This window comes from Aulonocara sp. 'chitande type north' Nkhata Bay, linkage group LG17 (genome assembly GCF_057382095.1).
Source record: "Aulonocara sp. 'chitande type north' Nkhata Bay isolate Kocher_YH1m ecotype deep benthic linkage group LG17, A_spYH_male_GT1.1, whole genome shotgun sequence".
NCBI lineage: Eukaryota > Metazoa > Chordata > Actinopteri > Cichliformes > Cichlidae > Aulonocara > Aulonocara sp. 'chitande type north' Nkhata Bay.
The window spans coordinates 7,643,116-7,670,806 of record NC_141360.1 but is presented as its reverse complement, the minus strand read 5'-3'; the positions used below and the strand labels follow the sequence as shown (position 1 = coordinate 7,670,806).

General features: G+C 42.6%; 1 protein-coding gene across 4 annotated transcripts in view; it reads left to right on the top strand.

The window, feature by feature from the left end:
• The window catches only part of lrp8 (low density lipoprotein receptor-related protein 8, apolipoprotein e receptor), a 178,208-nt gene extending 165,570 nt beyond the window's left edge, over positions 1-12,638 (top strand). The window contains exons 17-19 of one of the 4 annotated variants that reach the window (XM_086268537.1): positions 2,815-2,883; positions 5,399-5,589; positions 7,286-12,638. In XM_086268537.1, coding sequence (XP_086124663.1) covers positions 2,815-2,883; positions 5,399-5,589; positions 7,286-7,324 — 299 coding nt within the window. In that variant the 3' untranslated portion in view covers positions 7,325-12,638. Of the gene's footprint in view, positions 1-2,814; positions 2,884-5,398 lie in introns of all 4 variants that reach the window. The other 3 variants (XM_086268535.1, XM_086268536.1, XM_086268538.1) reach the window with 3 other exon arrangements.
• Positions 12,639-27,691: the final 15,053 nt, after the last annotated feature.

The window sequence follows — 27,691 nt, the reverse complement described above, 5'->3', positions numbered from 1 at the left end:
GGCAGCTTTTTATTTTGTCTTTTGTTTCTAAGAAAATGAAAAAGGTTCCCTTTTTAATACTGACTCTTTAGATGAATATATATTTATGTCAGATAATGGGTCTGTGCACTATTTAAATGCCCTAAAAGAAAGATTAACACTAAAACACTTATCGTAATACTTGTATATCTTTATGTCATTCTAACAAGTAATTTAGAGGAGAGAAAAAAGAATTAAAAGAGCAGGTGTTGAGGATGAAAAAAAGCTGTACAGATGGAGAGAAACAGGGAAAGATGATGAAAGTTTTAAGTGGGAGTTGGAGGACAGGGAAATGAATGAGAAACGGAGCAAGGAGTAAAACGAAGGAATGTTAAATGAAAAAAAACAAAAACGTGCAGTGTGAGACAGTAAAGCCACAGAGAACAAAGAGTGAACAGAGAGCGAAAAAGAACATGACAGTCCAGCACTTTAACGGGGAGGATGGGAGTTGTAGATGACACACTGTTGGGAGGAAAGGCGGCATTTACATGGATATGAAACGACGGGATGGAAAAAGAGGCGGGAGAGAAAGTGATTTTCTGGGAATTAAAGAGGTTGCCTGCTGTATTACTTTAGGGGTCGCGGTACTTCAGAGTTACTAAGAGGCGAGAGGCACGTTTCTTCCGGTCTCTGAAGTTGTCAGCCCTCCTCAGCACACCACAAGTGCTCCAGATGAGAGGTGGAGCAGACACAGATGAGAAAAATGGGGCATGAACAAGACGAGTCTCCAAACCCACGGGCCATGTGTTATAATTTTCAACTCGGTGCACACTGTCAAGTTTGCCGGCATCAGCTGTTACACGCTGCTGGGGGGAGGGAGGGAGGGCATGGTGGGGCGAGGGAGAACCAGGAGTCTGATTGGGGAGGGCAAAGATTAAACACAGCTGGTAACCAATGTTTTCTTTTGATATCGGTAGTAATTTTGCACATCTTTCAGCGACATTAAAGAAAATTAATTTCAAGATTTTGGGGGAAAAAACAAAAAAAACAGACGTGTGACAGATATGAAAGAGTCTGTAGAAGCCATGATGCTGCCCGTAACAACGTCCAGATGACAGGTTTGGTGGCGGGTTAGTAATGGTCTGGGGGGCACAGACCTCTACAGGCTAGGCAATGGCACCCTGACTGCTATTAGCTCCCAGGATGAAATCCTTGGAGCCAATGTCAGACCCTACACTGGTGCACTTGTTCCTGGGTTCCTTCTGGTGTGCGACAATGCCTGACCTCATGTGATAAAAGTGTGCAGGCAGTTCCAAATCCACTAAAAGACCTCTGGGATGTTATGTTTTGGTTCATCCGATCCTGTATGGTCACACCTCAGACTGTCCAGGAGTTCAGTGAAGCCCTGGTTCAGATCTCCCAGGACACCATCCGTCGTCCTGTTACGAGTGTGCCCCATCTTGGTCAGGGATGTGTACAAGCACATACCATTTTGAGATGCTGCAATGAAATTTCCACAAAACAGCAATAGCATGCTGCATCATTTTTCACTTTGATTTTCAGGGTCTCTTTGAATTCAGCCGTCTGTGGGTTGATCATTTTCATTTCGATGTGGCATCTTCTCATTCCTAACACATTACCCAGTCCATATCAGTACAGATATTGATCTGATGTGTTTTTAAAGTATATTTTTGAGCAGTATATTTACGATATACTGTTTTATTAATCATTGTTAATTGTACTGGATATAGCATTCTAACCCTGACAGTTATATTTAAATAATAAGTGGCAGTAAACGTTTTGATATTAAAATCCCTCCAGTAAGAATGACCCTCATGAAATTGAGACTTTTGTCCCCTTTTCTTCTTCTTCTCCCTTTCTCAGTGCCCTCCCTTTCCAGAACAGCCTCCTTCCAGAGCAGTTTCTTTAATGAGATTCAGTTAATCTGCCTTTTTGAGTCTTACTGTTGGACCCACTGGACGTCACTCACACTTAAGAAAAGCCAAAATTCGCTTCTGCTGACTCAGAACTCGCTGTCTGAAGTCGCTTCACCTTTTGTGGCTCTCGTGTGTGCGCACGTGTGTGCATTTATTTGCATTTCATTCACTATATGATTTAATTTATGAAGAATAATGTGCGCCTGCATTGTCTGTCACATCCATCACATGCCATCTGTCTCTTTTTGCCAGCCATAGAACTGGAACAGTCACTTTGTCGAATGAGCCAATCAGTATGCAGGGCCAGCACTGTGCTCTCTTGTGTTAATCTTCCTTACCAGACTTCATTATAGCCATCTGATCACACTTTTGGCTAACAGCTAGCCTGCTGCTAATACGAGGGTTGGGAGCGAGATTAATGTCAAAAGCTCCCCCGCCGACCTGTTGGGATGAGAGCTGAAGGGGAGTAAGGATGCAAAGCATGTCCAGAATAAATGTCTTCTGCATTGCATTGTGACACAGTTTTGAAACGTCTCGTAGAAAAAGAATGGAGTAATGCGAGATCATGTGCTCGTTGCTTATATTCATACAAATTCTGATGCATTGGTTTCTGGAAACGCATTTGTTCCTTCGTGTATTAAAAGGCATCTCACTGCATTTTTATGCCATCCCTGTGTGATTCATTGGCTTTTTCATTTACACATGCTGCTGGGGAAGACAAAGTCAGCAGTCCAAACTGAAATCAGATGGATTCTCTGCCCTTATATTATGCACATATCCTTTTCCAGCCTTTCTTTTGATGTTCCCGTGTTGAAATCTCTCTTGCTCTCTAGGAGGGCACTTGGTGGGGTTTGAAGCAAAACTTTTTCTTGGTTTGATTCTCTTTTTTTCTTGTCTTCCATCTTTCTGTTCATCTCAGCTGCGAGTGATCACTACCTCATAGGTAACAACATCACAGTAGCTGTTCTGGGGATAGTCATTCCTATCGGTGAGTACTGTTGACTCCCTCACTGTGTTGTCTTTGCTTTCTGCTTGCCTGCCTCTCCCTCCTCGCTCCTTCAAGTCTGCTTAACTGCATGTTGCGTGCGTTTTGTTGTTAATGTGAGTATGAGGTTATGTGTTTGTGTGCGTGTGCCTGGGTTTTAGGATGTTTGCGTTTCCACCTGGCTGATTAAATCTAAAACATTCTCATTAAAATAATAACAATTCAACACATTATATCTGGTTCAATAGTGAGATTCAGGCATAAAATTGTATCGCATCTATTGAAAAAATGTACTGAGGTATGGTATTATCCAGCAACATCCTCGTGGCCTATGGCTAGAAAAAGCCATTACATGGAAGTGAGCCCCTCTGTCAGTAAACGGCCAGGCCGCTGTAATATGCACATTATGTCATTATTAATGACATTTGAGCAAATGTGAAATTCAATTCAGGTTTTGTCATCACACGACCAGCTGTTAGTACATTTTGCTCGTGTTCACCGCTCTGATCAGATCGTATCAATCAGGCCAATGTTCTGACCTATTTCTGTGACCGAGCGGACTAAGAGTGGGTTATACCGCTTTACGGGAGACGAGGGGAGAGAAAAGTGGATTAATGCCATGAAATTGTGTTTTTGGCCTGGAGCAGGAAGCTAATGACCTCAGACATAATGCTGTTGTCTGTTTAGGCAATAAAGAGAAAACCATCAAGCTGCCTCTACAAAGGCAGAAAAAGGCAATTGTAGTTCTTTCAATCAAACCGGCTTAGAAAAGTTAATCTACTCTATTAGCTCCGATTAAAATGAAAATCGAATTTTATGGAAATATTTCATACTTTCATGCCCAACGTGACTGGGAAATCAGCTGAATGTGCAAATGGCCTTATAGTGGCAGCATATGCCACTAATTGAGATCTCTTTCATCCCTAATATTAACAAGTTTGATAATTCAGGGGAGCGCTAAAAGATTGTAAAGCTATTTTTTTTCTCTTTCCAGTCTCTATAGTTGAAATATCAGCTCATTAAAATAACCCTGGAGACTATTAACCCTTTCCGCTTTATCCTTTTTTTGTCCTTCTCCCATTTATTGCCACCACAAATCTTTTTTTTTTAGCAGCTTTGAAACATTAATGTTGGAGGTCCACACGGGCTGGATTTCTGCACCCCAGCTCTCCGCTCATACCCAGTAATGCACCACACCCACCCACAGCTCCGTAAGGGGAAGCAGCCCAGCAGTGATTATCAGTTTTAGCCAAAGACAGGCTGTTTTGCCACTCGCTCATTGGAGATAAATTTTCTAAATGAGAGGAAAGCTGATGGGTTTTTTTGTTTTTTTTCCCTTTGAACCATTGAGCATTTAGAGAAGAACAAAGGAGGAGCTGGGGTTTCCAACCCAGCCACGAAGGAATCTCAAGTGTCTATCTAATAAAGTCGCAATTAGACAGGCGTACTGTAGCGTAGGAAAACACATCTATGAATGCAGGCACACATATCCAAACCTCCTTGACTTACCTCTGATTTGGGTGTTTGCGCTTTCATTATACAAAAACTCTAAAGCATGCACTGTACACACACACACAGGTCCTTGCAGGGCAGTTATGCTGATATGGTAATGAAAGAGGAGAGACGGCGCTTATCTCAAATCCTCCAAATCCCAACCCTTTCCCCGTCTTCTCTCCTCCTCTTACCCTCTTCTTATTCTCCTCCCATAACCCCGTCCGGACACTCCAGATATTAATTTTTCGGTGCAATAAAATACAAAATTATAAATCATTGCCCAAAATTCTGTTTTTTGAGCAATGCGCACCAGGATTATATGCTGATGACAATTAAGCAACCTTGTGGGGCTTTTATTCAAAAACAAGGTCATAATCAGTGTCTTCAGGGCTTGAATGGTTACAGATTTAATATAAAATGCCAGTTTGGTTCAGTGTGCCCACGTGTGTGTGTGTGTGTTGGAATGATGTTTATGTGCATGTGTACCATGCAGACATTTATGTTGCATATTGTGTGTGCATGTTTTTGATCGTTTCGTGACACTGAGGGGGGGATATAATGCAATGAATGATTAGTTCCTCTTTGAAGGCTCATTGTTTCTCTAATAAATGCTTAGATTTTTTAAAATGCAGATACAGAAGACATATGGGGGATGAAACATAAAAAGCTCAGCCCACTAAATTTATAGAAACAGATGCATAAAGTGCCACCAGTTTTTCTAACAGTTTCAGAAAAGTGGACTGCTTCCCCTTCAGGTTCATCTCCTTGTGCACCTCTGGACGTTTTCCAGAAGGCGAATATTTCCATGTTTTTTTTGTTGTTTGTTTTGTTTTGTTTTTAAAATTTTTGAGAAGCTGTTATGCAAACAACATTTCAAAAACCAAAACTGAAAAATAATGAGCCTTCAGGTGAACAGTGCAACGTGTGTTTGTGCGTGAGTGCTTAAAGCGCCGCTCTGTGTCCCCCGGGCTGTGTTAACGCTCCCGCCGTGTGTTGTTGTTGTGTGTGTGTTAAACACATGCAGTCCCTATCCTTGCCACAGTGGTCATCGGATTGCTCTGCACCGGTGGATACCTGGTCTGGCGCAACTGGCGGCGCAAGAACACCAAGAGCATGAACTTCGACAACCCAGTGTACCGCAAAACCACAGAGGATGACGACGACGAAATCCACATCGGGCGTCAGAGCGAGACCATCGGTCACGTCTACCCAGCAGTGAGTGGCAGCCACAGTCAGCCATTCATAGCGCTTCCTCTAGGGGGCGGCGTCACAGACAACAACTCTCACTGGTATTCGGGGGCGCCGATGCTCTCGAACGCTAAGTGAGAGGTACTGCGGAGGAAAGGAAGAGGTGTGAAATATTTGTAAAATGGGAGTTGGCACGAGGGTTTGGAAAAGCCCGTTTTCTTGTACATGTCAGCCTGGTGGAAAGAAAGAACAGGCTCGCACACGTTCACATATCATTTAATTTCTTTATGTTTTTGAAGTAATTACCGAACACACCTGTCACGCGTACACGTAAACCCTCGACACACATTTCGTTCACCTTCAGCGACCATATTCATGCGATACATCCCTGCTGCCGACCCGCCATCCCATTTATTTGTGCATCGTGTTAGTGTTTTTGGTTGTTGAAGTGAGTGATCCCCATTTCCTGACAAAACCCTTGTGCACAGGCAAAGCATTATTCCTTTGCTTCAGAAAGGTTCAGCAGCCAAGAAATCATGATTAGTGCAGATGAGATGCAAAAAAAGAGAGGTGAAAGAGTCGCTGCTCTATAGCCACTGCTCACAAATAAATTGGACATGTAGAGTAGATAGTTGCGTCATAGCATTGAACTAATGCGATTTTGTTTTGAGGTCACACAAAATTTGAAAAAAGGAGCACAAATCAGGATGAAGGACTCTCTCGAAATACAATTTATCTTGCAGAAACCATAAATCTCAGCAACGCAATTTCAGGATTACCCTGATGACTTCCCATTGATGTATATGCAGTTTTAAAAGTCACTGGAAGCGGCATTTTCTACAAACCCTGGATACAGTGGCAGCTGCAACACGTAGCAGTAAAGTAAAATGCCCTTAAATCCAGACTGTGCGTCATTAGGAGTTTATGACATTTACCGAATATGCTTCTTGTTTTGGGTGTCAGAGAGCAAGCGGCGAAGGGCAGCCAAAAAGCATAAAGGAGGGAGGGCGAGACGGGAGTCTAGCGCTTTGATCTGTTGGCATGGTAACACAGATTTCTTTGTGTCACCCCGGAGAGAAAGAAGGCAAAGAATTCTGGGTATCACTGGCATGATGACAGGCGGGAAGCACGCTCAGACAGACACTGAAACAGGTGCACGACTGAGTCATATTAAGATTCAAGGTCGAAGTAACAACCTACCCTCGCGGAACGAGAGAGGGGGCTTTACTCCTTCTCTCTCGTTTTCCCAGTTTTATTACAAACATTTGTACAAATCTTATGTATTGCCTTTTATCTCTTTAGTGGTTTTCTTCCTCTTCTTTTCTCGTCCTAACTTTTTCTTGCCCTTTGTCTCAGTGTGGCAGCTCGGGCAGCCAGAGAAATCAGGCTTGCATTATGTGGGCCAGACTTTCGCAACCGTAGGCAGGCAGCCTGCATTCCTCGCTACGAGCAGCCAGGGAAGGAGGGGACAAACAACACGTTGGGGGGGGCTGAATTGGAAAGAAACGAAGACGAAGGTTGGGGAGAGGAGGCAGAATAGTGAGAGGGCATCACATAACAAAGCTGCCATTTTTCTTCTGGGTTCCACCTAGACTGGAATCTTGTCTCCCTTTCTCCTCTTTTTCCACTGAGCTTCTCTATTTTCATTCCCCGCTGTTCTATCTCACTTCCTTCTCCTTAACCAGCCTGTTGTGGTAACGGTCTTTTTATCTGCTGTTTGCAGCGCGTGGCACTCAGTCTGGAGGATGATGGCTATCCCTGAGGGAGGAGGGGGATGCAGCCTGCACCCCTGCGCTCCCATACTGGCCCCCTCCTCTCACCACAGCCTCTAGACCACTACAATGAGGCCAGTACAACGCAGAGGAGAAAAGAAAAGGAGACCTCATTTTGCCTCCCTGTTTTTAAAGAGCAGGGATGACATGTACACCTGTTAAAGCCCACCTCCATCTCCTACCGTCTCCACTGGAGTAACACTACTACCATTATTAGCTACTACTACTACTATTAGTTTAGTAGCCTCTGCTCCACTCCTCTCTTCTCTCTGCCTCTTGTTAGCACCAGTGCTACTCAAAATGCTGCTTGATGATGATATTGTCCATACTAACCTCATTCAGCTGTCTCAGTGCACTTTGTAAATAAAAGGATTTCTGGCTGCCGTGCAAGCAGGAGAAGGCGGCGTGCATCATTTTAAATTCCTCGTGCTTTCACTGTATTTATTTCTGTTGCGTTTGCTGTTGTAAATATGTGACCAGCACCTCTCAGTGCACAGCACGAAAGACAAGTTTGGAAGGATGGTGCAGTACAGTGGCAAGCAAGGACGCTGTATTTCTTCATTGTCATGTAAAGAGACCTTTTTGAAGGGGTTTGTTGCAGGGGGGTGTCATCCTTTTTCACACCTAGTCCCTCAAATTTGCCCTTTCACTTACTGTAAAGCTAAATATAGCCAAGGAGAGGAAAACTGATGGGGTCGTCGTACATTTAGAGGTGATTTTGGGGATAAAGGAGACTTTTTTCTTTCTTTTTTTTTTCCCTTTGCAATTGGAGGGTTTGTGCTACCAGAGGGTAGTGCCTCAAGGCTGAAAGCAGCAGGGTAGAAAAGGCAAAGGATTATGGGTAATCCCCTGGCCTCTGCCATCAGAGGTGTACATACAGTCAATAATGAACTTGGGATTGTTTTCCTGTTTGCACTGAGTAGCAAGAATCCCACATGTGTTTCTGAGTCTTCATTTGCATCTGCCAGCGTCAATATTCTAGCAGCGAGAACATATTCTTTTGAATTGATGCAGGGAATTGGATGTTAAATAGTTGTTTAGTGATCGGATTTAAAAACATGTAAGTGCATGCTGCACTTGCTGTATGGGAATCCTGGAGGAAATGAAGAGTGAGATGACAAGCTCATCACAGCAAGAAAACACAGAGGTGTTTGACTTTGAGTGACCCCTTAAACATCAGTCCCAGCTGGAGTTTTTTGTTTGTTTGTTTTTTGGGATGAGGTGGGGTGGGGGGCTACCTTTACTCCCCCTTTTTAACAATGCAGCTGTGTGTTTTCTGGATGTGATGCTGTATTTCTTATGTCTTGTCACCGTCTCTGTGCGGTGCGCAGATGAGTAACACACCGAGGCCGACTGAGCTGAGCGCTGATTTGAAAAATGGGACCTGATCTTCCTTGGCTTGCTTCGAACCAGCTTCCAGCCTATTGAATCAGTTGCGATTCATGCCAATGAATATTGTAATAATTGCTCATCTTGTGCTGGAATAGGGAATCACTAGAATAGCAGAACTGTTACAAGTAGTCGAGGCAAATTGCCAGCGTTCTTATTCAGGACATCGTTTAGTGTCCTAATTGAAAATTTGACAGTTTTAAGCACAGTTAAAACACATTATATACTCTGTAAGGCAGTTTTGGATGGTCTAAACTATAAATACATGAAACACTCGTCTTCCATTCTTGCCTAATGAATCTGATCAATGCTGCATGTAAGATCCTACATATTGGACTAGTAAATCCAATATGACTAAATAACACACACACACACACAAGTTCCCAATGCAAATGTTAAAGTCTTCCATCCTAGACTCAGTACGGTCTCAGATTATGTATTCATGCAACAGTTGATTAATGACGGTTATTATTCATGGATTTCACTATTTCTTGGAAGGCTTAGCTTCAGCGTAGAAGCTCCGATAACCACGAGGGAGGAACAGAAAGGCAAGGAAAACAAAGATGAAAGGTGGTGTAGGGCTTGACTGCCAGAATTTATACGCCGCCATATGTGAGCAGGTTTGTACTTGGAAGATGAACGGTGGGTCGTTTGTTTTCCCGGATTTCTGCCAGTGTTGGCATCGCCGTATTCTGACAGTCGCTCCTCTCGCCTCCCTCGAAAGGATGGCACTCTCTCCTCTCAGTTTATGAAGCACAGTTGTGTGAACTGTGTGTGACAAATAGCAAGCTAGACAGGTAAATCGTAGTCCTCTCCAGCAGCGCGCTCCCCCTACATCCATCTAACGGAGGAGGATCGAGCGCAAGGGGGAGGCCATCTCCCTTCATCTTCACCTTGTACAGATGAAGAAAAATGTAATGCACTGCACAGTGGGGAAGATTGGGACTCCACTCAGCATGACGTTAGACTGGTTTGTTAGTTTCCACCAGTGACTGCTTTTTAGGCCTTTAAGAATTGACATATATTGAACAGATTTGACTAAACACTGAAAACAATGATGTAGATTAGCCACTGCAGTTTTCATGCGTATAGGATCCAGTTCCCAAAGGAGAGATTAGGTAGTGATGGAAAAATCTGGATGTAAGCTATCTTTGTGAATTTAAGATTAAATAAATCACAGCTCCCTGAGCTGAGTCAGCTCTGCGTGCCAACACTTTCCTTCATGTCCATGTTTGCTTCAGGTCTAATCGAGTTCCATGCTGGAGGTGGGGGGTGCAGGTAGGAGAATAAATTGCTTATTTATTGAGGTGTAGGAAACTTATTATGGCTACAGTGTGAAGACAGATTGGCTGGTCCACTGTGTGGTCACCTCAAGAACATTCGTCTATTCTGAAGGACATTGAAAGAAGTCCGGAACAGTTCTTTGTCTGTAACTATTCAAGGTAGTAATTGTAGTGGCAATGGAGGGCTTACTGTGACCATAGGCTCTCTAGACATCTGCTTCACTGTTGTTCCATATTTACAAGACTATTAAGGGACTAACCACTGGTGTGATGTCGGCTATAACAGCTTTTTTCCTCTAGGTCAGATAAGCTTAGAGTGCACTGGGTCACTATTTGTTTTTTAGTTCAGTGTTGATCTAGTAATCGCTGCTTTAGAGAACAAAGTGCAACATTATAAACGATACTGTGAGTTCTTTAACAATTAATGGGGAAATATACTGCACTAAAATGAACTTTTTCCTTGTAGACTGTGTTTACTGAATTGAAAATGTTGATGTACGTCTAAAAATGTCTTGCTAGTAAACTTGAAATCTTTGAGAAAAATGAGTTAATTAAATGAGTTGGTCTTGGCATTGTTGTGTTGTATGGATTTCTGAGTTACTGGAACTCACTACCTTTTGTTGAAGGAAGAAAACAGGGTACATTTGTTCTGGTGAAGTGAACGCTTTGCTATTTTACTTTTAACACAGAATCAATGCTGTCACCTAGAAATGACATTTATATGGTACTTAATACTAAAATGTTATCTGAAAGGCCGATTTTATTGGTTGATGTTGCATAGTTTGTCCACTAGAGGGCGCGTCGCAACTTCCCTGTTGGCGGTACTGCCACACACGCAACAAGCAGCAGATCCAAACAACATCAGGCAGTGTGTAAATGAGTAAACAACTACATATCAGCTGATATGAGTTTATCAAATTTAAATCAGCAATTTTGACTATTGGTTTTAAGAATTAAGAATTCTATATCGTTCAGACGCTTGTAGATGCTAGGTTGTTTTGTCTTTTTGTTTTGTTTGTCTTTGAAGGAGAATACATTATGGTTATATACTAGAATTGGCAATCAGATGTTCAAGGTGAACAGATGGCATACAAAACAACAGAAGAGCTATTTTCCTTTCTGTTTTAGAGCTTTTAGTTGACTGCTGCTCAAACAGCTCTCACCTACAGTCCAAATAGAAACCAGAGCTAATATTTACATATATCATATCAGAACTATATAAAAGGACTAATATGGTCCCTTTATATGTATAGACGCCTACAGCTACTACATATAAAATGTGTTGCTAGAGACTGTGTTTTGCTTCAGTGTAGTTTCTAGGTGACAGGATTGAAATGAATATAAGTTGTTATTTTATGTAGAATGCATACTGTTTACACCAGCAAAAGCATATGTATAGGCATATTTATAATATTTAACTCCTTGATATTTAACTCTATTTAACTCGTTCACTGATTGAGAAAACAAATATTCAGAACAATCCTAATGGACATCTTAAGTGCATAAACTGTGCAAATTGTTACTAAATCGAGGGAGGAAGTTGTTGCTTGTTATCAGCGTAAATAGTAAATACTAACAGTCCTGATAACCCCGATACAGTCTTCCTGATCTGTGCTCTCCATTTTATCGTACTGTTGCTTGTCTTTTCCTTTTCTGAGCGGAGACCTTACGTTGCTTTAACCACAATGCTCTTCTCACATCGCTCCACCGCTTCATCTCCTCGAGCACTGTATCAAATGTAATTCCAACTGAGTTTTAAAGTGTTTCTTTGGCTGTCGCACTGTTGAATTTTAGCTTCGAGGGCAAAGTCCACGCTGTTGTTTCTGTGCACTCTCATTCGCTTGCAACCCTCTCATCTTCATCTCACCCATGAACATCTTTCCTTTGGCAAGGGCTCTCAGTCTTTGGGTAGACAGGCACACAGTGGAAGAATTAAAGAAAAAGAAAACACTGGAGGAAATAACCTGAAACAACAACAAAAATAATAAGGAAGTCCCCAGAGATAGAAAGAAAAATGTGAACCAGCAAACCGGTGAACAATCACACTCAGCTTGGAGAAGCGGCCTCCCCCTTGAGCTACAGTTTTGGACTGTGGAAGGAACCCTCAGTGACTCTACTTGGATGGCACTTAGCTTTTGTTGACCCAGTGACTTTCCTCGATACACTGACTCCTCTTTTTGTTATGTGGGGAGGTTTTTTTTGGACTGTGTAAGTGAGTTGTAGTTGTTGCTCTCCTCCTTTCTCTGTCTCTCCCTCTCTATCTCCTCACCAGACTATTTCTAGTTTCATGTGTAATCTACTTGATGTTTGATTACTTGAAGGGGCAGCGTTCAGTTGCCTAGATTTTTCGAGCACTCTGTGTAAAATGAAGGCTTTCGGGAAAGAAGGTGATCTTTGTGTAAATCTTTTCATGGCTCGGGATGATGATGATGATGATGATGATATGTACAGGGGGAATGTTTTGATACGTTTTTATGGTCCTTCCACAGTCAAACAAGATGAAGAAATTGAAAGAAAATCTAAGGCTCCAGATTTTTTTTTTTTTTTTTTTTGCAAAACTGTCCACCTACATTTTCTCAGAAATCTTGCTGATATGTCTTTGTCTGCAAGGAAAGATTAAAAAAAAGAAAAAGAAAAGGAAAAAAAAAACATTCGGGCCTCTAACCATTCCTCAGCCATAAGACAGGCATTTTTTCTTTATGCTGTTTGTTGCACAAAACTTTTCAAAAAGCCTTCTGCACTGTGTAAAGAAATAACGTTCTTTGTAAGGGAGGAAATAAAAGTGTGGTGGGGTTGGGGCTCAAGGGGGGTGTCCAGTGAGTGGTACAGTCCAGTGGTTTTGAATCCTGACTTGTAAATAATACGTTTTCATACTGCAGAAATCTTTTGATAATGTTTTAAATGTATCTGTAAAAACAACAACAGCGGCAAAAAAACGGAGAAAAAAGATGTACATAAACTTCTGGGGTAAAAGGAGTGTAGACGATGTATGAATTTATTTGTACACACGAGCACTGGATTTCTTTACTACTTGATTGTAACTAAAATTTAATAATCTGCCAAAGTGTTCCTGTATTACTTTCACTTCCATTTGTTCGTTTCTGTTTTACTTTCCTGCTTTTTAACAGCAATGCGGATTTTTAGAGTTTCCACTGTATTTAATTCTGTTTAAATTTAATTCATCTTTTGTTAGTTTGGTTTTTTTTGGGGGGGGGGGGGGGTTATTTTGGGGTTTTTTAAAGTGGGGATGGGGGGGGGGGGGAAGGAGGAGGAATCATTTTAATTTATTGGTGCCTTGTTTTGTGCTCCTGTACACTTCTACTCTGTTTTTCTGTCTTCTGTGTCTGTTTGAGGGAGGGAGGGGGTGGGGGTGGGGGGGGGGGGGGGGGGCTGGGTGGTTAACTGGGGCGGGTTGTTGAGGGGGGGGGAGTGTTGACAACTTAGCAACTTCTGTACTTACATTGAATATCTGTACTGTATGCCAAAATGGTCTCACTCACGTTTCTATGAAATCAAGCTGTTGATAAATATCTCTATATATTGATATATTAAATTTATAAAAACTGTCCAACCCTTTAGTGTGAATACTGTTTTCATTTGTATTTGTTTCTTCGTTTCTTTGTCTTTCTGTATGGGCTGACAACTTGTGCAGGCTGTGAAAGCTACTGTAGGTTGCAGCATAATGTATTAATCAAATTTATTACTCTCACTCTTCTTTGCAACTTTTCCTAACACTAGTTTCATCCATCCATCCATTCGCTTCCGCTTATCCTTTTCAGGATCGCGGGGGGCGCTGGAGCTTATCCCAGCTGTCATAGGGCGAGAGGCGGAGTACTCCCTGGACAGGTCGCCGGTCTGTCGCAGGGCTAACACACAGAGACAGGCAACCATTCGCACTCACATTCACTCATTCAAAAGTAAATGTCTTAAAACATCTTGACTCTAGGATTAGAAAACTTTACTGAGGATTAATGTGCAGCTCCAAAAAGTAAATAAAGGAACACTTAGAAACACATCAGATCATGCTGGATGTCTATACTGACGTGAACTGCGTAATGTGTTAGGAATCAAAGGATGCCACATGGTTTAATGGCATCCCAGGTGATTCTTTTTTGGTTTTTGTGGGTTTTTTGGCCCTCACATGCTTGTATGCATGCCTGACAATGCTGGTGTCCTGGAGGATCTCCTCCCAGATCGTGACCAGGGTATCGCCAACCTCTTGGATAGTCCGCAGTGCAACCTGGCAATGTTGGATGGATCGAAACATCCCAGTCAGTGGTATTAATACCCTTCCTGCAGTAACTGCATGCATGCTCTCGCCACACGGGGACAGGTATTGTTGTACAGGAGGAATCAATTGGAACAGAGTAGTGTTTGAATAGTACAGGGCGTCAGTGGTAGACCTGACAATTCTGCACAGGGCCTCCTAAAACTTTTTTTTTTCACACCAGTGACCTGCTGGAGGTCATTTTGTCACACTAGTAGTGCTCATTTTGTTCCTCCTTGAACAAAGGTCCAAATACCGCTCCTGCTAAGGGGTTAAGGATCTTCTGAAGCCTGTTCCAGCTCTCCTAGAGTAACTGTCTGTCTCCTGGAATCTCCTCCATGCTCTTGAGACTATGTTGGGAGTCGGACTACGTGTGCAACCTCAGCAGGGTTCAGATATTGCCTCATCCTCCCAACAGAGACAGTGACCATAGCCAAATGCAAAACTTGTGAAAAAACAGCCAGAAACAATGATTGGGGACAAAATCTCAGTGACCTCCACCTGTAAAACAATTCCTGTTTTGGGGGTTGTCTCATTGTTGCCCCTCTAGTGCACCTGTTTTTAATTTCAATAACAACAAAGCAACTGAAACAAATTTTAAAATGACCCTGTGGTTTTAGGACAATAAATCATCTTTCTGCAAAAACAGCACTTGCCAGAAAATTTAAGTGCTTATAATCAAAGATGTTTTTCTAACCACCAGGTATAGTAGGACTGCGAGAGTATATAGACAGACACTACAGTGAATTCACATACACAGGTCATTTGGATGTACTCTGTTGATTATACAGTACGGGTGTAGTAAAGAAGTTACAGCTTTGAGTCATGGCAGAACTCCCCAACCCGCCCACCCAAAATGTGTTTCTGGCTCCTGCCAGCTTGTTCAGGAAAACTGAGTAGTGAGGTTTTTTTTAACTGTGCTAAGTAACATTTATTCTTCATTCACATAAAGAGTGTACAGTGTACACCAGGAGTTGTATAAGTCAAAGACAGAAATTTGGTCGACTGAATTGAATAAAATTGAATGCAATTCTGAGCTAAATAAGCAGATTCTTTAGAAAGGGTTTACATCAGTGTCCTCAGGGTGTGCTTTTATGACTTCTATTAAATTTTATTGTCCAGAACAGAAAATAATGCGCTGTGATCAACGATTATGTGCAGACCTTTATGGTCAAAACATGTTGTCTCAAACTGAGCCAAAAGCAATGAGACGTTTTGTGTTTTTGGCGTTTTCTTTTAGGGCATTGAGTTCACTCAGTGCAGATGCTTTGCATTTGATATATTTACTTTGAAAACTCATTTGAGAAATGAATTCCATGCTCTTTCACTTCACTTCTTTTGTTGTCTAACCAGCACTCCCATCAGGATGTGGACCTGCCATGCCTTTGATATCAAAGACCACTTCACTTCCAGCATAGGTATGAGTTAGTGATTAATTCAATATCATTTATACAGCACCAAATCACAACAACAGTCGCCTCAAGGCGCTTTATATTGTAAGGTAGACCCTACAATAATACATACAGAGAAAACCCCAACAATCATATGACCCCCTATGAGCAAGCACTTTGGCGACAGTGGGAAGGAAAAATTCCCTTTTAATAGGAAGAAACCTCCGGCAGAACCAGGCTCAGGGAGGGGCGGGGCCATCTGCTGTGACCTGATGGGGTGAGAGAAGGAAGACAGGATAAAGACATGCTGTGGAAGAGAGACAGAGATTCATAACAAGTATGATTCAATGCAGAGTGGTCTGTTAACACATAGTGAGTGAGAAAGGTGAATGAAGAAGAAACACTCAGTGCATCATGGGAATCCCCCCGGCAGTCTACACCTATTGCAGCATAACTAAGAGAGGATTCAGTCTCCTGATCCAGCACTATATGCTTTAGCAAAAAGGAATGTTTAGAGATAAATAGTATTGCCTATGGCCACCTAAAATAAAACGAAATGAAATAAGCTTGAAAGAAGGGGTTTTGTGTGTCCTAAAGGGTGTTAAAACCTCCAAACATCTTTTTTCTCCTTTCTTTTCTATGTGCTAAAATATATATGATACATGGACACTGGAGATACTTGCTCTTTGTCCATGTTGTCGGGCTCACAGAGAAAAGAAAAAGACAAGTTTTTCTAAAGGTTAGCAGGAATGATCGGGTAAAATGGACTTGACTGTGTAATGGGGGGAAGGAAAGGAGATAGGGGACTTTTCTAGTCTATGGAGACATTTGTGGAGTGACATTTCACTCGGAGTTTGATGGATGAGCCAGCAAAAAGAGTTGGCACTATTTGGCCTAAGAGTTGTTCCGGCGTTGCTGTTGCTCTTCATTGAGGATTCAACCTGTGTTTGAAATGTGTGTTTTAAATCAGCTCTTGGCCTCGAGAAGACTTTGATTTAAAAACAAGTGTCCTTGGCATAACATTAGTCAGGATTGTTGACCGCCACCTTGAAAACCACAACATGCTGAGACTTTCCATGGCTAGATATCAATTTGGCAGGAAACAGTAACATTATGACTTTCCTGCTTTCCCTTCTTTGGGTTTTGTGATTACTCCCCTTGCTGGAGTGGGCGCTGTCTTAGCTTCTCATTAGTTTATCTCAAAATTCTCACACTCTTAAATAAAGAGAGAAGAGGCCACGCAAAACTGATCCAGGAACACAAACAGGATTTTTCCATTGATCTTTTTGTTACTAATGCACCTGGTGTCTCTAAGGCCTTTATTTTATTATATAAAATTCCAGAGGCGCATTGCTAAGATAAAACAATCATTACACAGCTAAAGCTTTCTGTGGTCCCCTGGGGATTGGCGCTGATTCCAGTAAGGGCCAGAAAGTGGGAAGAAGCCTCAAACAATTAGCCAGTCTGTCACAAATTGACACATTAATGCATGTGGGAAATTTAAACCTTTTATATTCATCCACCTAAAAGCAGTCCGTCTACTTTCATGGTGGAAAGAGGTAGAAAATCCAGATTTTTCAACACTATCCACACTACTAAAGAACATATTAATTTTCTCTGTTTGACCTGCTAGAATCCCTCGAGCAGTCGATTTTCACAGCGCTGTGGTGGCAATCCAGCCTCACTCCACACCTGCAAGCTACCGCTCTCATTTTCCCTCTCTCTCTCTTCAACTATTTCCCTCTCCTCTGCTAAATGGAGCTCATGTCGGACTCTATTAGCTACCATTCGGAGTTAGTAGGGCATCCAGGTGTCTGAGTGCAAAAATCTCCTCTCTCCACCTGTCACTTAAAATGAATAAAATATTTGGGGTGCCTGGAGTGACACCTGTACTTATGAAAATGAAGTAGCACAGCTGACCTCAATGTCTAACCTCCCTCGCTCTCTCTGGAAAACTGTTTTGTCTGAAATTTTGGCAAAATTTTAGGTACAGATTTCCTGAAGTATCTTTTCAAACTGAATTCTTTAACATCAAATCATTATGTAGTTGTGCTAGTACTCTGTGTGCCTGCACAGTACATTTAAAATGAAACAATGACGATATTTTTTAAATGTTCCACCTTAATTTCATTGCTAACTGGTGAGGAATTACAGCCATGTTTCCACACTGAGGACAGTTCAGTCAAAAGATGCTTTTATGAACGGGAGTGCCCCACTTAGTGACTGTTTATGAATTATTGCAGACAAATACACTGAATCTGATTGTGGAGTCAATTCCAGATTTGAAACTGCAGCTGTTAAACCATATGAGGCAGTCAAAGGACCTGTTAATGTAAATGACAAAGATATACTGCAAAAACAAAACATCAGAGAGACAGTGGAAACATTTGGAGTGTCTGAATGAGCACATACGCGACAAAATGAAACGCACACCTTGGCATAAAGACCTAGACAGCCATGGAAGATGCAAAGAAATCCTTTTTCTCTCCAGCAGTTAGTCATAGCATTATCTATATCTGCAATGAAGAGAAGACTCAGTGAAGAAGTGCAAATAAAGAGGGTTCACAACAACAACAAGTCTTCAAAGGCTTCACGAATTAAAATCCCAGAAACATCTTTAAAACCCTGGACCTGCTTTCTTTGGACAGACAAAACAACCTGTATAAGTATGACAGCAAGAAAAAGCATGTTTATGAGCTTAAGTTAGCCATTATTTCTTTAGGCAGGCTGTATGCTTTGCTGCCCCTACTGGCACTCTGCTAATGTCTGACCCCAAAAGGTACCCTGTGCATACTTTGGCTAAGGTTTTGACTCAACAGCAGCATCTGGCACAGATGGCAGGAACACAACAAGACCCAGGCTGCTAATCTGATTGCCTCTTTCCAACCAAAGACCAACTAATCTGCTCTTTTATTTTCAGATCACACACTTGGAAACATAGTGACACACTGCTGGATCTGTGTGCTTACATTTCACTAGTAACTCTCTTTTGATTATTCTACGTTACTGCCTGCTCTTGCTCAGCTCCCTTATTTCTTCTCCTCTAATTATCATCCTGTCTTCCATTGTTTCTGCCACTGAGAAGCAGGTTTATGGTGCTCCTGCGTGAGAATAATTTCACAGGATTAACAATTGAAGTGTTTCACAGCCATCGCATTAAAACTTAATTGTAAAGAATCATGCTTTTCAGCCCTTTCAATTTGCTTCAGTTTATCCCCTCATATCCTTCCCCATGCTTTCCCTCTTGCACCGTCTTTCACCCTGGTCTCTCTTGGTCCATTTCATTTTACCTCCATCAGCGTTTTTGCTGCTTCCTACTTTCCCGCCGTGGCATCATTTGTTGCAGTGGTAAGGTGTTTCTGCTTTGGGAAGCTTGCTTTTAATATGCCACATCTGGCCTCATAAAGTTGTTGCGATGAAGTCTGTCTCTGTTTAAAAATGCAGTGAACACACAGCCGCCCCTCTGCCACTGTCTCCCTCCTCCCTCTGCCTCATGGATGACAGTTTCTATTATCTCCCGGACAATAAGTTGCACAGATTAGCCATGCGGGCAGACAGGGGAGCGGGGATATGGCATAGCACGTGTGTGCATTTGTGTGTGTGTTTTTTGTGATTGTATTTGTGGATTTCTGATTAACCGCTTGTGCAGCTCTCAGTATTTGTCTTTTCCATCTCTGTGTTCATGGATGTCCTCCCAGCTGGATGTGTACATGTGTCTCTCTGTCTAACTACATGCAAGTATGTGTGTTTCTGTCTGAGTGTGAATGTGAGTGTGTGTGTGTGTGTGAGTGTGAGTGTGCGTGTGTGTGTGTGTGTGTGTGTGTGTGCGTGTGCGTGTGTGTGCGTGTGTGTGTGTGTGTGTGTGAGTGTGAGTGTGCGTGTGCGTGTGTGTGTGTGTGTGAGTGTGCGTGTGCGTGTGTGTGTGTGTGTGTGTGTGTGTGTGAGAGAGAGAGAAGAGAGAGCTACCGTGCCTGCAGTGGGACACGCGAGAGGAGGAGTTGATGGGCTAAGTGCCATTACCAGATAATTACAGCTAAAAGTCTCTAACGAGGACGGCTCATCATTATGGTGCTGGCAGACAGAGAGGCCACAAAAAACATCTGCAATTCAGATTAGGAGCACTTGCATGTTCGCTTTATGTGTGTGCATTCACTATGTGCCTCCCTTGTTGTTCCTCTCTTCCTCTTGTCCTGTCCATGCGACAGATTCACATTTGAAATTTAAAAAAGAAAGGAAAAAAAACAGCCTCTTAGAGAGCATTTGCATGTGTGAGGGTGCACACACACACAAATATGAACATTGTACATCAGTTTAATTGGCTGGTAAGGGGCCTCTGTGTGAGTTGAGTTTGAGGGCATCCTTACTCTACACAGCGATGTCTGTAATGGGCTCACTCTTCACTCTCTGTGAGGGGCTTATCCTCCTCCTAAATGTGATCTGTGGTGCACACCCGCAGTCAGCAGCAGGAACAAGCGCATGTGTAAGATGGGGGTACATAAAAAGAACAAAGCTAATATTTTACCCTTTTGTCCTACAGATATTATATTTTGCATAATTGTGAAAAATTAATCTAATTATTATTTTTTGCCTGCTGGGAAAGGCGAGGAGGTTCAGATCCTGATAACAAAGGTTTTTCTCTTAAGCCTTATCTTTGCAATCCACAGACCTCTAAATAGTTGCTGATGATTGTTTTTATTCATTATCCTTTATTATCCTTTATTACTACTCCAGTGGTTCACAAACTGTGGTACGCGTACCACTGGTGGTACTTGGGCTCCTTCTAGTGGTACGCGGGAAGTCTCCAGATTAAATAATATACCATGTTCGGACTGAGGGAACTTTTTTTTTTATGAAAAATTAAAATGTACAGCTCTGCTATCACTTCCAACATAAATTAAGACGGAAAACTAAACAGCAGTGACGTTTGTAGGGTTACTGGAGTTGGGCTAGCTGGTATATAATGATGTGCAATGTGGTGGCTAGCTACACAGCTATGTTAGCATAACATAAACACAGTGAAGCTGGAGGATGAACACTAACTTTTCCACTCAGTAAACGTTAACGTGAGGGTTCCCAAGGCTTAGGGATAAATGCAATCGCAGGATGCTGTAAACGGACCAAACTTCAGTCAGGAGAACAACTGAGATCCATCCACAATATGAGGTTAGTCATTAACTTACTGCTGCATGGGCTGGGCTGTAGTTACATCGTAATGTTTGAAAAACTGAGTTTTAAAATGAAAAGTGGTAATAAAAACCGAGAGAGGGTGACAGTGATCAATGCCTTTTTTATTTTCTTGTTTAGATTAACTAGAACAAGATACAAAGCATTAAAAAAACACAACAGCCTTAATAAACACAGAGTAGTTTGTTCATACGTCACCACTTAAAGACCAGATTTCCCACCTGCTGTGAATGTTTTAGTGCAGTACAATTGTTATTATTATAACTTGTCACATCCTGTTTATGACAGTTAAAATAGATAACATTTATATAAGAAATAAAATTGCCTCATATAAACTATATGTTGTTAAACAGGCCTATACTACTGTACTTTAATGTCGGTCATAAGGGTGGTACATTAAGAGCCATATATTTTATGAGGTGGTACTCGTCGTGAAAAGTTTGAGAACCACTGATCTAATCTTTAGCAGGTGTTAAAATATGGACATATGGCACAATGCAGTATGTCCCCTAGAGATAGGGTGATGAGTTCAGTCATTCAATGGCGGCTTAGATTAGAGCCACTGCTCCTCCACATCAAAAGAAGCCACTTGAGGTAGTTTGGGCTTCTGAGTAGGATGCCTCCTAGGCACCTCCTGGGTGAGATGTTCTGGGCATGTCCCACCAGGAGGAGGCTCCAGGGCAGACCTAGGACATGCTGGAGAGATTACGTCGCTCCGTTAGCCTGGGGAAAGGAAGGTCTGGACTTCTCTGCTTAGGCTGCTAGTCTAAGACCAGGTCCCAGACAACCGGAAGAGGATGGATGGACGGATTGATGTATGGGGACGGGATTAAGGGTGATGTTATGGTTATGCTAGGGTTAGGGTTAGAATAAGTCAGCAGGAAATGAAACTAAATTAATATAATGTTCTTTAAAATCGTGGACTATTGTGCGTATATTTGTGCACACGGGCAAAAGATGTTTGTGTAAAATGATTGCAAGCGGAACAACTCAAACACAACAGTACATCATCCACTACAGCTAAAAGCTTCATCACTCCCTGCCTCTCTGTTTGTAAAACAGCCATTTGTCTCCTGTAAAAACCAATCTCCAGCCTGATGTAATCAAATCAACCCAACTAAGTATTTTTATTGATGTGATTTTTTTTTCATGTGTCAATTGTTGGTATGATAAGAAAACTAATAGCAATAGATTTGATGTAATTTTTACACTAGCATATAATAGTCGGTCCAGCTCAGCTTTATTCACTTGCTGTCTCATTGTTTGTTTGCTGCAGCTGTATTTGGGTGAATGTGAACGGTAAAGAAGATGAAATAAAGAGCTTTTAGGGTTTGAAAGTCAGTCTTTAATTTATTATGCTTTGTAGCTGCCTTGTTTTAATGTCAACATTAAGCCATCGAAGGGAAATGCACTTTAAATGAGTTTATCACTTGTTTGATTTTCATTTCTTTTAATATCCATGAAACCGACATTTTAAAAGAGCACACTGCTTCCTCCATTAGTACAAATTAGATCATTTTCTGTACTGTGCCCTCACTTGTAATATAGAGTGATTATAATAGCTGTATTTTTCATAAAAATGTTTTGCCTAGAGTGACTTGATAATCTAACGAATCAATAAGGGAGAACATTTACAGCATTAATGGAATCAAAGACGAGGGAAAACCGAGTCTACAGTAATCGCAGGCAACAGCGCGAACAAAGGAATTTTTATTTTTTTTTAAGAAAAGAAGAATACAATGCTGATTGATAGCAGGTGTTTTCACACAGGCGTTGCCCCTGAGGAAATCAAGTGGTTAACATGGCTTATCATCAAGGTTATCCGATGATTGGCACTCCTAATTGTTCATTATGTTTGCTTCCACAAGTGGAAGAAAAGAACTCTGCTCTTCAGAGGAGACTGATTGCTGTGGAATATCCTGAAGCATTTGACATTTTGTCCCATCAAAATCATCAGCTGATCTTACTCTGACGGATGCACAGGATTAATATCAGAAATTTGTGTTGCCTGTTATAAACAGCGCATCTACTGCACTGTTGCTGTGCTGTAATAATGCTGCAGCTGAAGTTCCGATGTGAATATTAGTTTTAACAGTCATGGCTATTCCTTTATTTATTTCTAGACTCTATTAAAGTAGCTTTGCATCATTCACTTTGTTACGTCCCCACATGAAAGCTAGGCGAAGAGGGTGGGGGACAGTAACAGTTGGATCCGGGTGAAACAAAAAGAACACCAGGCAGAGGTAGTTAACACAAAATATATCTTTATTATAATCAATTAACTCAACAATCATATAAATAGTAACAACAAAAGGAGACAGCACCGCTGCTTTAATGATAAATCAGACAGGTCAACCCAAAGAGATAGTGACCACTTCGACAAAAGAAAACAACAAGGCTTCAACGGAAAAAGACAGCAACGCTGCTAGTAACAATACCCAGGCAGGCCAAACAAACTAATGGAGGCCGCCGTCACTTAAGGGAAAACACCACTCAGCTAAGAACTACTCACAAAGAGCCACGCACGGTGGGGCTGGTCACACACAGCAGGCCCTGCGACTCTGGGTGATAAGCACTGGACACAGAATGAGAAATACCAAGAGAGATTAAAGTCTGTTTAAATGCTCGGGATAAGAAGTTAGTTCCCTGGTCTGTTTGCACTGTTTTTGGGAGACCAAAGGTGATAAAAAACTTGATTAGCGCCTTAGTAATGTTTACAGTGGTGATCCTCTGAAGAGGAATTGCTTCGGGGAACCGCGTGGACAAGCACATTATGGTCAATAAAAACTGATTACCTGCCCGTGTTCTTGGCAACGGACCAACACAATCGACCAAAACGTGTTCAAATGGCTCACCAACAGCAGGTATTGGACATAGTGGGGCGGGGGGCACAGTTTGGTTTGCCCACCAGTTGACACGTATTACAATACTTCGCAACATCTTCCTTCATTGCCGGCCAGAAGAAGTGCTGCAGAATACGGTGATATGTTTTAGTTATCCCCAAATGTCCTGACCATGAATGGTCATGGGCTAATTGTAGCACGTGCTGACGCAAACTAGCCGGGACCACTATTTGTTGGGCTACACTCCAGTCCTCCCCTGGACTTGAGGTCCACCTGCGCATTAACAATCCATCACAAACAACAAACGTCTGCTTCCTGTCTCCTGTCGGACAATCACTCTCATCTATGGCGGCAAAACATTTGGCTAACGACGGGTACTCTTTCTGAGCGATAATAAGGGCCTCCCGTGTGAGGAGAGGGGGGCTGCGGGTTCAGGAGCAGGCTCAGCTACTTCTTGAGCCAGTTCCTTGGCGTCAGGACCCACCTCCTCCTCGGAGGGCATCACATCCTTTTCCAAAATAGAGCCGACCACTGACTCTGACAAGTCAACCACTTCTCCCTGCCGATGGGCGTGTGACCGGGTAAGAACACCTACAGGAAATACATCCGGGTGCTGCCGGCTTAAAACATCTGACAAAGGACTTGGGTCAGGAGTCTTTGTGACCTCTGGGGTAGGATAAACCTTCCCGCCTGCAATGTCATTGCCCATTATGAAATCCACACCATCAATTGGGAAGCAAGGACACACAGCTACAGGAAAAATACCACTTACTAGGTCACTCTGCACCCAAATTCGATGGAGGGGGGCAGGCACATAAGTCATTCCAACGCCTCTAACAACAACATCAGTGCCGCTGGCAGTCTTTTCATCAAAGGCAAGTGCACTGGCCAGTATGAGGGACTGTGAGCCACCTGTGTCACGTAAAATGGTCACAGTACGCTCATCTTCAGGCTCACCAGAGAGTGACACCGCTCCTTTGAAAATGAAGGGTTTAAAACATTCATCAGGAGTTTCAGTGCTAAGGGGTCTGCTAACAGGAGAAGTGATTTTAATCAGCCCTATCCCTTTTGGCTTACGTGGTGTTAAAGCTGGCTGTCTTCGCCTGTAGGCCTCGCAGTCTGCTATTGAAGCGCCAGATTTAAAACAGTAGAAACATTTCCGGTCTGACCTGGGACGAGGCACAGGTACCTCTCCCCTTGTGTCTTGCTCACCACTAGCCTTCACTAGTGTGTCGCATCGCTCATGCTTAACATGGACGAGTGCGAACTCGTCAGCCAGTGTCGCGGCCTGCTGCAACGTGGAGACCTTCTGTTCGTTCAGATATACTGCCATCGCTCGGAGATGCAGTTTTTTAATTCCTCAATGAGAATTAACTCCCGTACCGAAACTAGGTCTGCAGCTTTACAGGCCATACACCATCGGTCAAAGAGGACACTCTTTTCCCTCGCGAAATCCAGGAAGGAGCGCACCTGTCCAGCCGGACCAGGTGCGCTCGGGGGTTCTCGCCTTACAACCACCTTCTCCAACAACCCAGACACCAGAGCGGCCTTCAGCTCCGCTTTGCGTAGACCAGTGGAGACACTGATCCCGTAATATGTTGCCACCTCATGTGGATCCCTCTTCCTACAAACATCCAGCAGGGCAAGCGACGGCTCTGCCGTAAACCCAGAAATATCAAAAGTGGCCATGAAAACTCAAAACAACCTGCAAAACACAAGCTAACCACTAAAGGGCCACACAACACCTTCACCACAGAACCAAAAACAGGCAAAATAAAATGTGTTGTGTCAAGTCAACCATTAACTAAAATTCTGCCCACACTCCCCCCAGTCCTGCCTACTCAGAATTTAGCCTGACCTAGCTTCTGGAGCGTACCAGGCTCGAGGCCACTTTAAAGGCAAATCATCAAGTGTCAAAGGCACCGAAAAGCCTACCCTCAGAGAATTAATCCCCACCCGGGTTTGCTCCGAAAATAACAAAGGCAAAACAAAAAAACGAATGTCCGAAGGAAGCGCTCTGCGGTAGAGTATCACTTCCTGTTCCTGCTCAAACACAGTGGTGTTTCTGAGTAGTTTATTTGCTTAGCAATTTAATTAACAACTTTTAAATACATTCTTCTTTCATAGTATAATTTTCACGTGCTTCATCCGAAGCACACTTTCTGTGTACTCACTACCTAATTTATAGCCAAAGTATTCACTCACAGTCTCTGTACTGTTTCGCTAGCTTAGCTTAGCTCGTAGCCGACTCGTTAGCACCATGGCTACTTCACCTGTCCCTCCTGCACTTTCTTGCTCATTGTGTCAGATGTTTAGTTACTCCTCAGCCTCCTTTAGCAGTAATGATATCTGTAACAAATGTAGCATATTTGCAGCTCTGGAGGCCAGGATTACTGAATTGGAGACTCGGCTTCGCACCCTTCATTCACCTGTAGCTAGCCAGGCCCCTGTAGCTGGTGCAGCCGAAGATAGCATAGGCCCCGCTAGCTGTTCCCCGGCAGACCCCAAGCAGCTGGGGAAAGAGGGCGGCTGGGTCACGGTGAGGAGGAAGCATAGTCCTAAACAGAAGCCCCAGGTACACCACCAACCCGTTCATGTGCCTAACCGTTTTTCCCCACTCGGTGACACACCCGCCGGGGGTCAAACTCTGGTAATTGGTGATTCTGTTCTCAGACATGTGAAGCTAGAGACACCGGCAACCATAGTCAATTGTCTTCCAGGGGCCAGAGCAGGCGACATTGAAGGAAATTTAAAACTGCTGGCTAAGGGTAAACGTAAATTCTGTAAAATCATAATTCACGTCGGCAGTAATGACACCCGGTTACGCCAATCGGAGGTCACTAAAATCAATATTGAATCGGTGTGCAACTTTGCTAAAACAATGTCGGACTCTGTAGTTTTCTCTGGTCCCCTCCCCAATCAGACCAGGAGTGACATGTTTAGCCGCATGTTCTCCTTAAATTGCTGGCTGTCTGAGTGGTGTCCCAGAAATGATGTGGGCTTCATAGATAATTGGCAAACCTTCTGGAGGAAACCTGGTCTTGTTAGGAGAGACGGCATCCATCCCACTTTGGATGGAGCAGCTCTCATTTCTAGAAATATGGACAAATTTATTAAACCCCCCAAAATATGACTATCCAGAGTTGGGACCAGGAAGCAGACTTGCAGTCTTACACGCCTCTCTGCAGCTTCTCTCCTTCTGCTACCCCCCCAAAAACCCATCTCCATAGAGACTGTGTCAGCTCCCAAACAGACAAAAAACAAACTAAAAACCAGCAACAAACAACTTAAACATAAACAATTACAAAGAAAGAACAATAAAGTATCCACATCTGAACCAAAGAGTAAAACAGTGAAATGTGGATTATTAAATATTAGGTCTCTGTTAGTACATGACTTAATAATTGATCAACAAATTGATTTACTCTGCCTTACAGAAACCTGGTTGCAGCAGGATGATTATGTTAGTTTAAATGAATCAACACCCCCGAGTCATTCTAACTACCAGAAACCTCGAAGCACAGGCCAATTTTTCACACCAGCCTGTTAATTAATGAAAGACCAAGACAGACTTTTAATTCATTTGAAAGCCTGATGCTTAACATTCTCCACCCCAGCTGTGAAACTCAGAAACCAGTCTTACTTGTTATCATCTATCGTCCACCTGGGCCTTACACAGAGTTTCTGTCTGATTTCTCAGACTTTATATCTAATTTAGTTCTGAGCTCAGATAAAATAATTATTGTGGGTGATTTTAACATCCATGTAGATGCTAAAAATGACAGCCTCAACATGGCATTTAATCTGTTATTAGACTCAATTGGCTTCTCTCAAAATGTAAAAGAACCCACCCACCACTTTAATCACACTCTAGATCTTGTTTTAACATATGGCATAGAAACTGAACATTTAACAGTGTTTCCTAAAAACCCTCTCCTGTCTGATCATTTCCTGATAACATTTACATTTACAATAATTGATTACACAGCGGTGGAGAGTA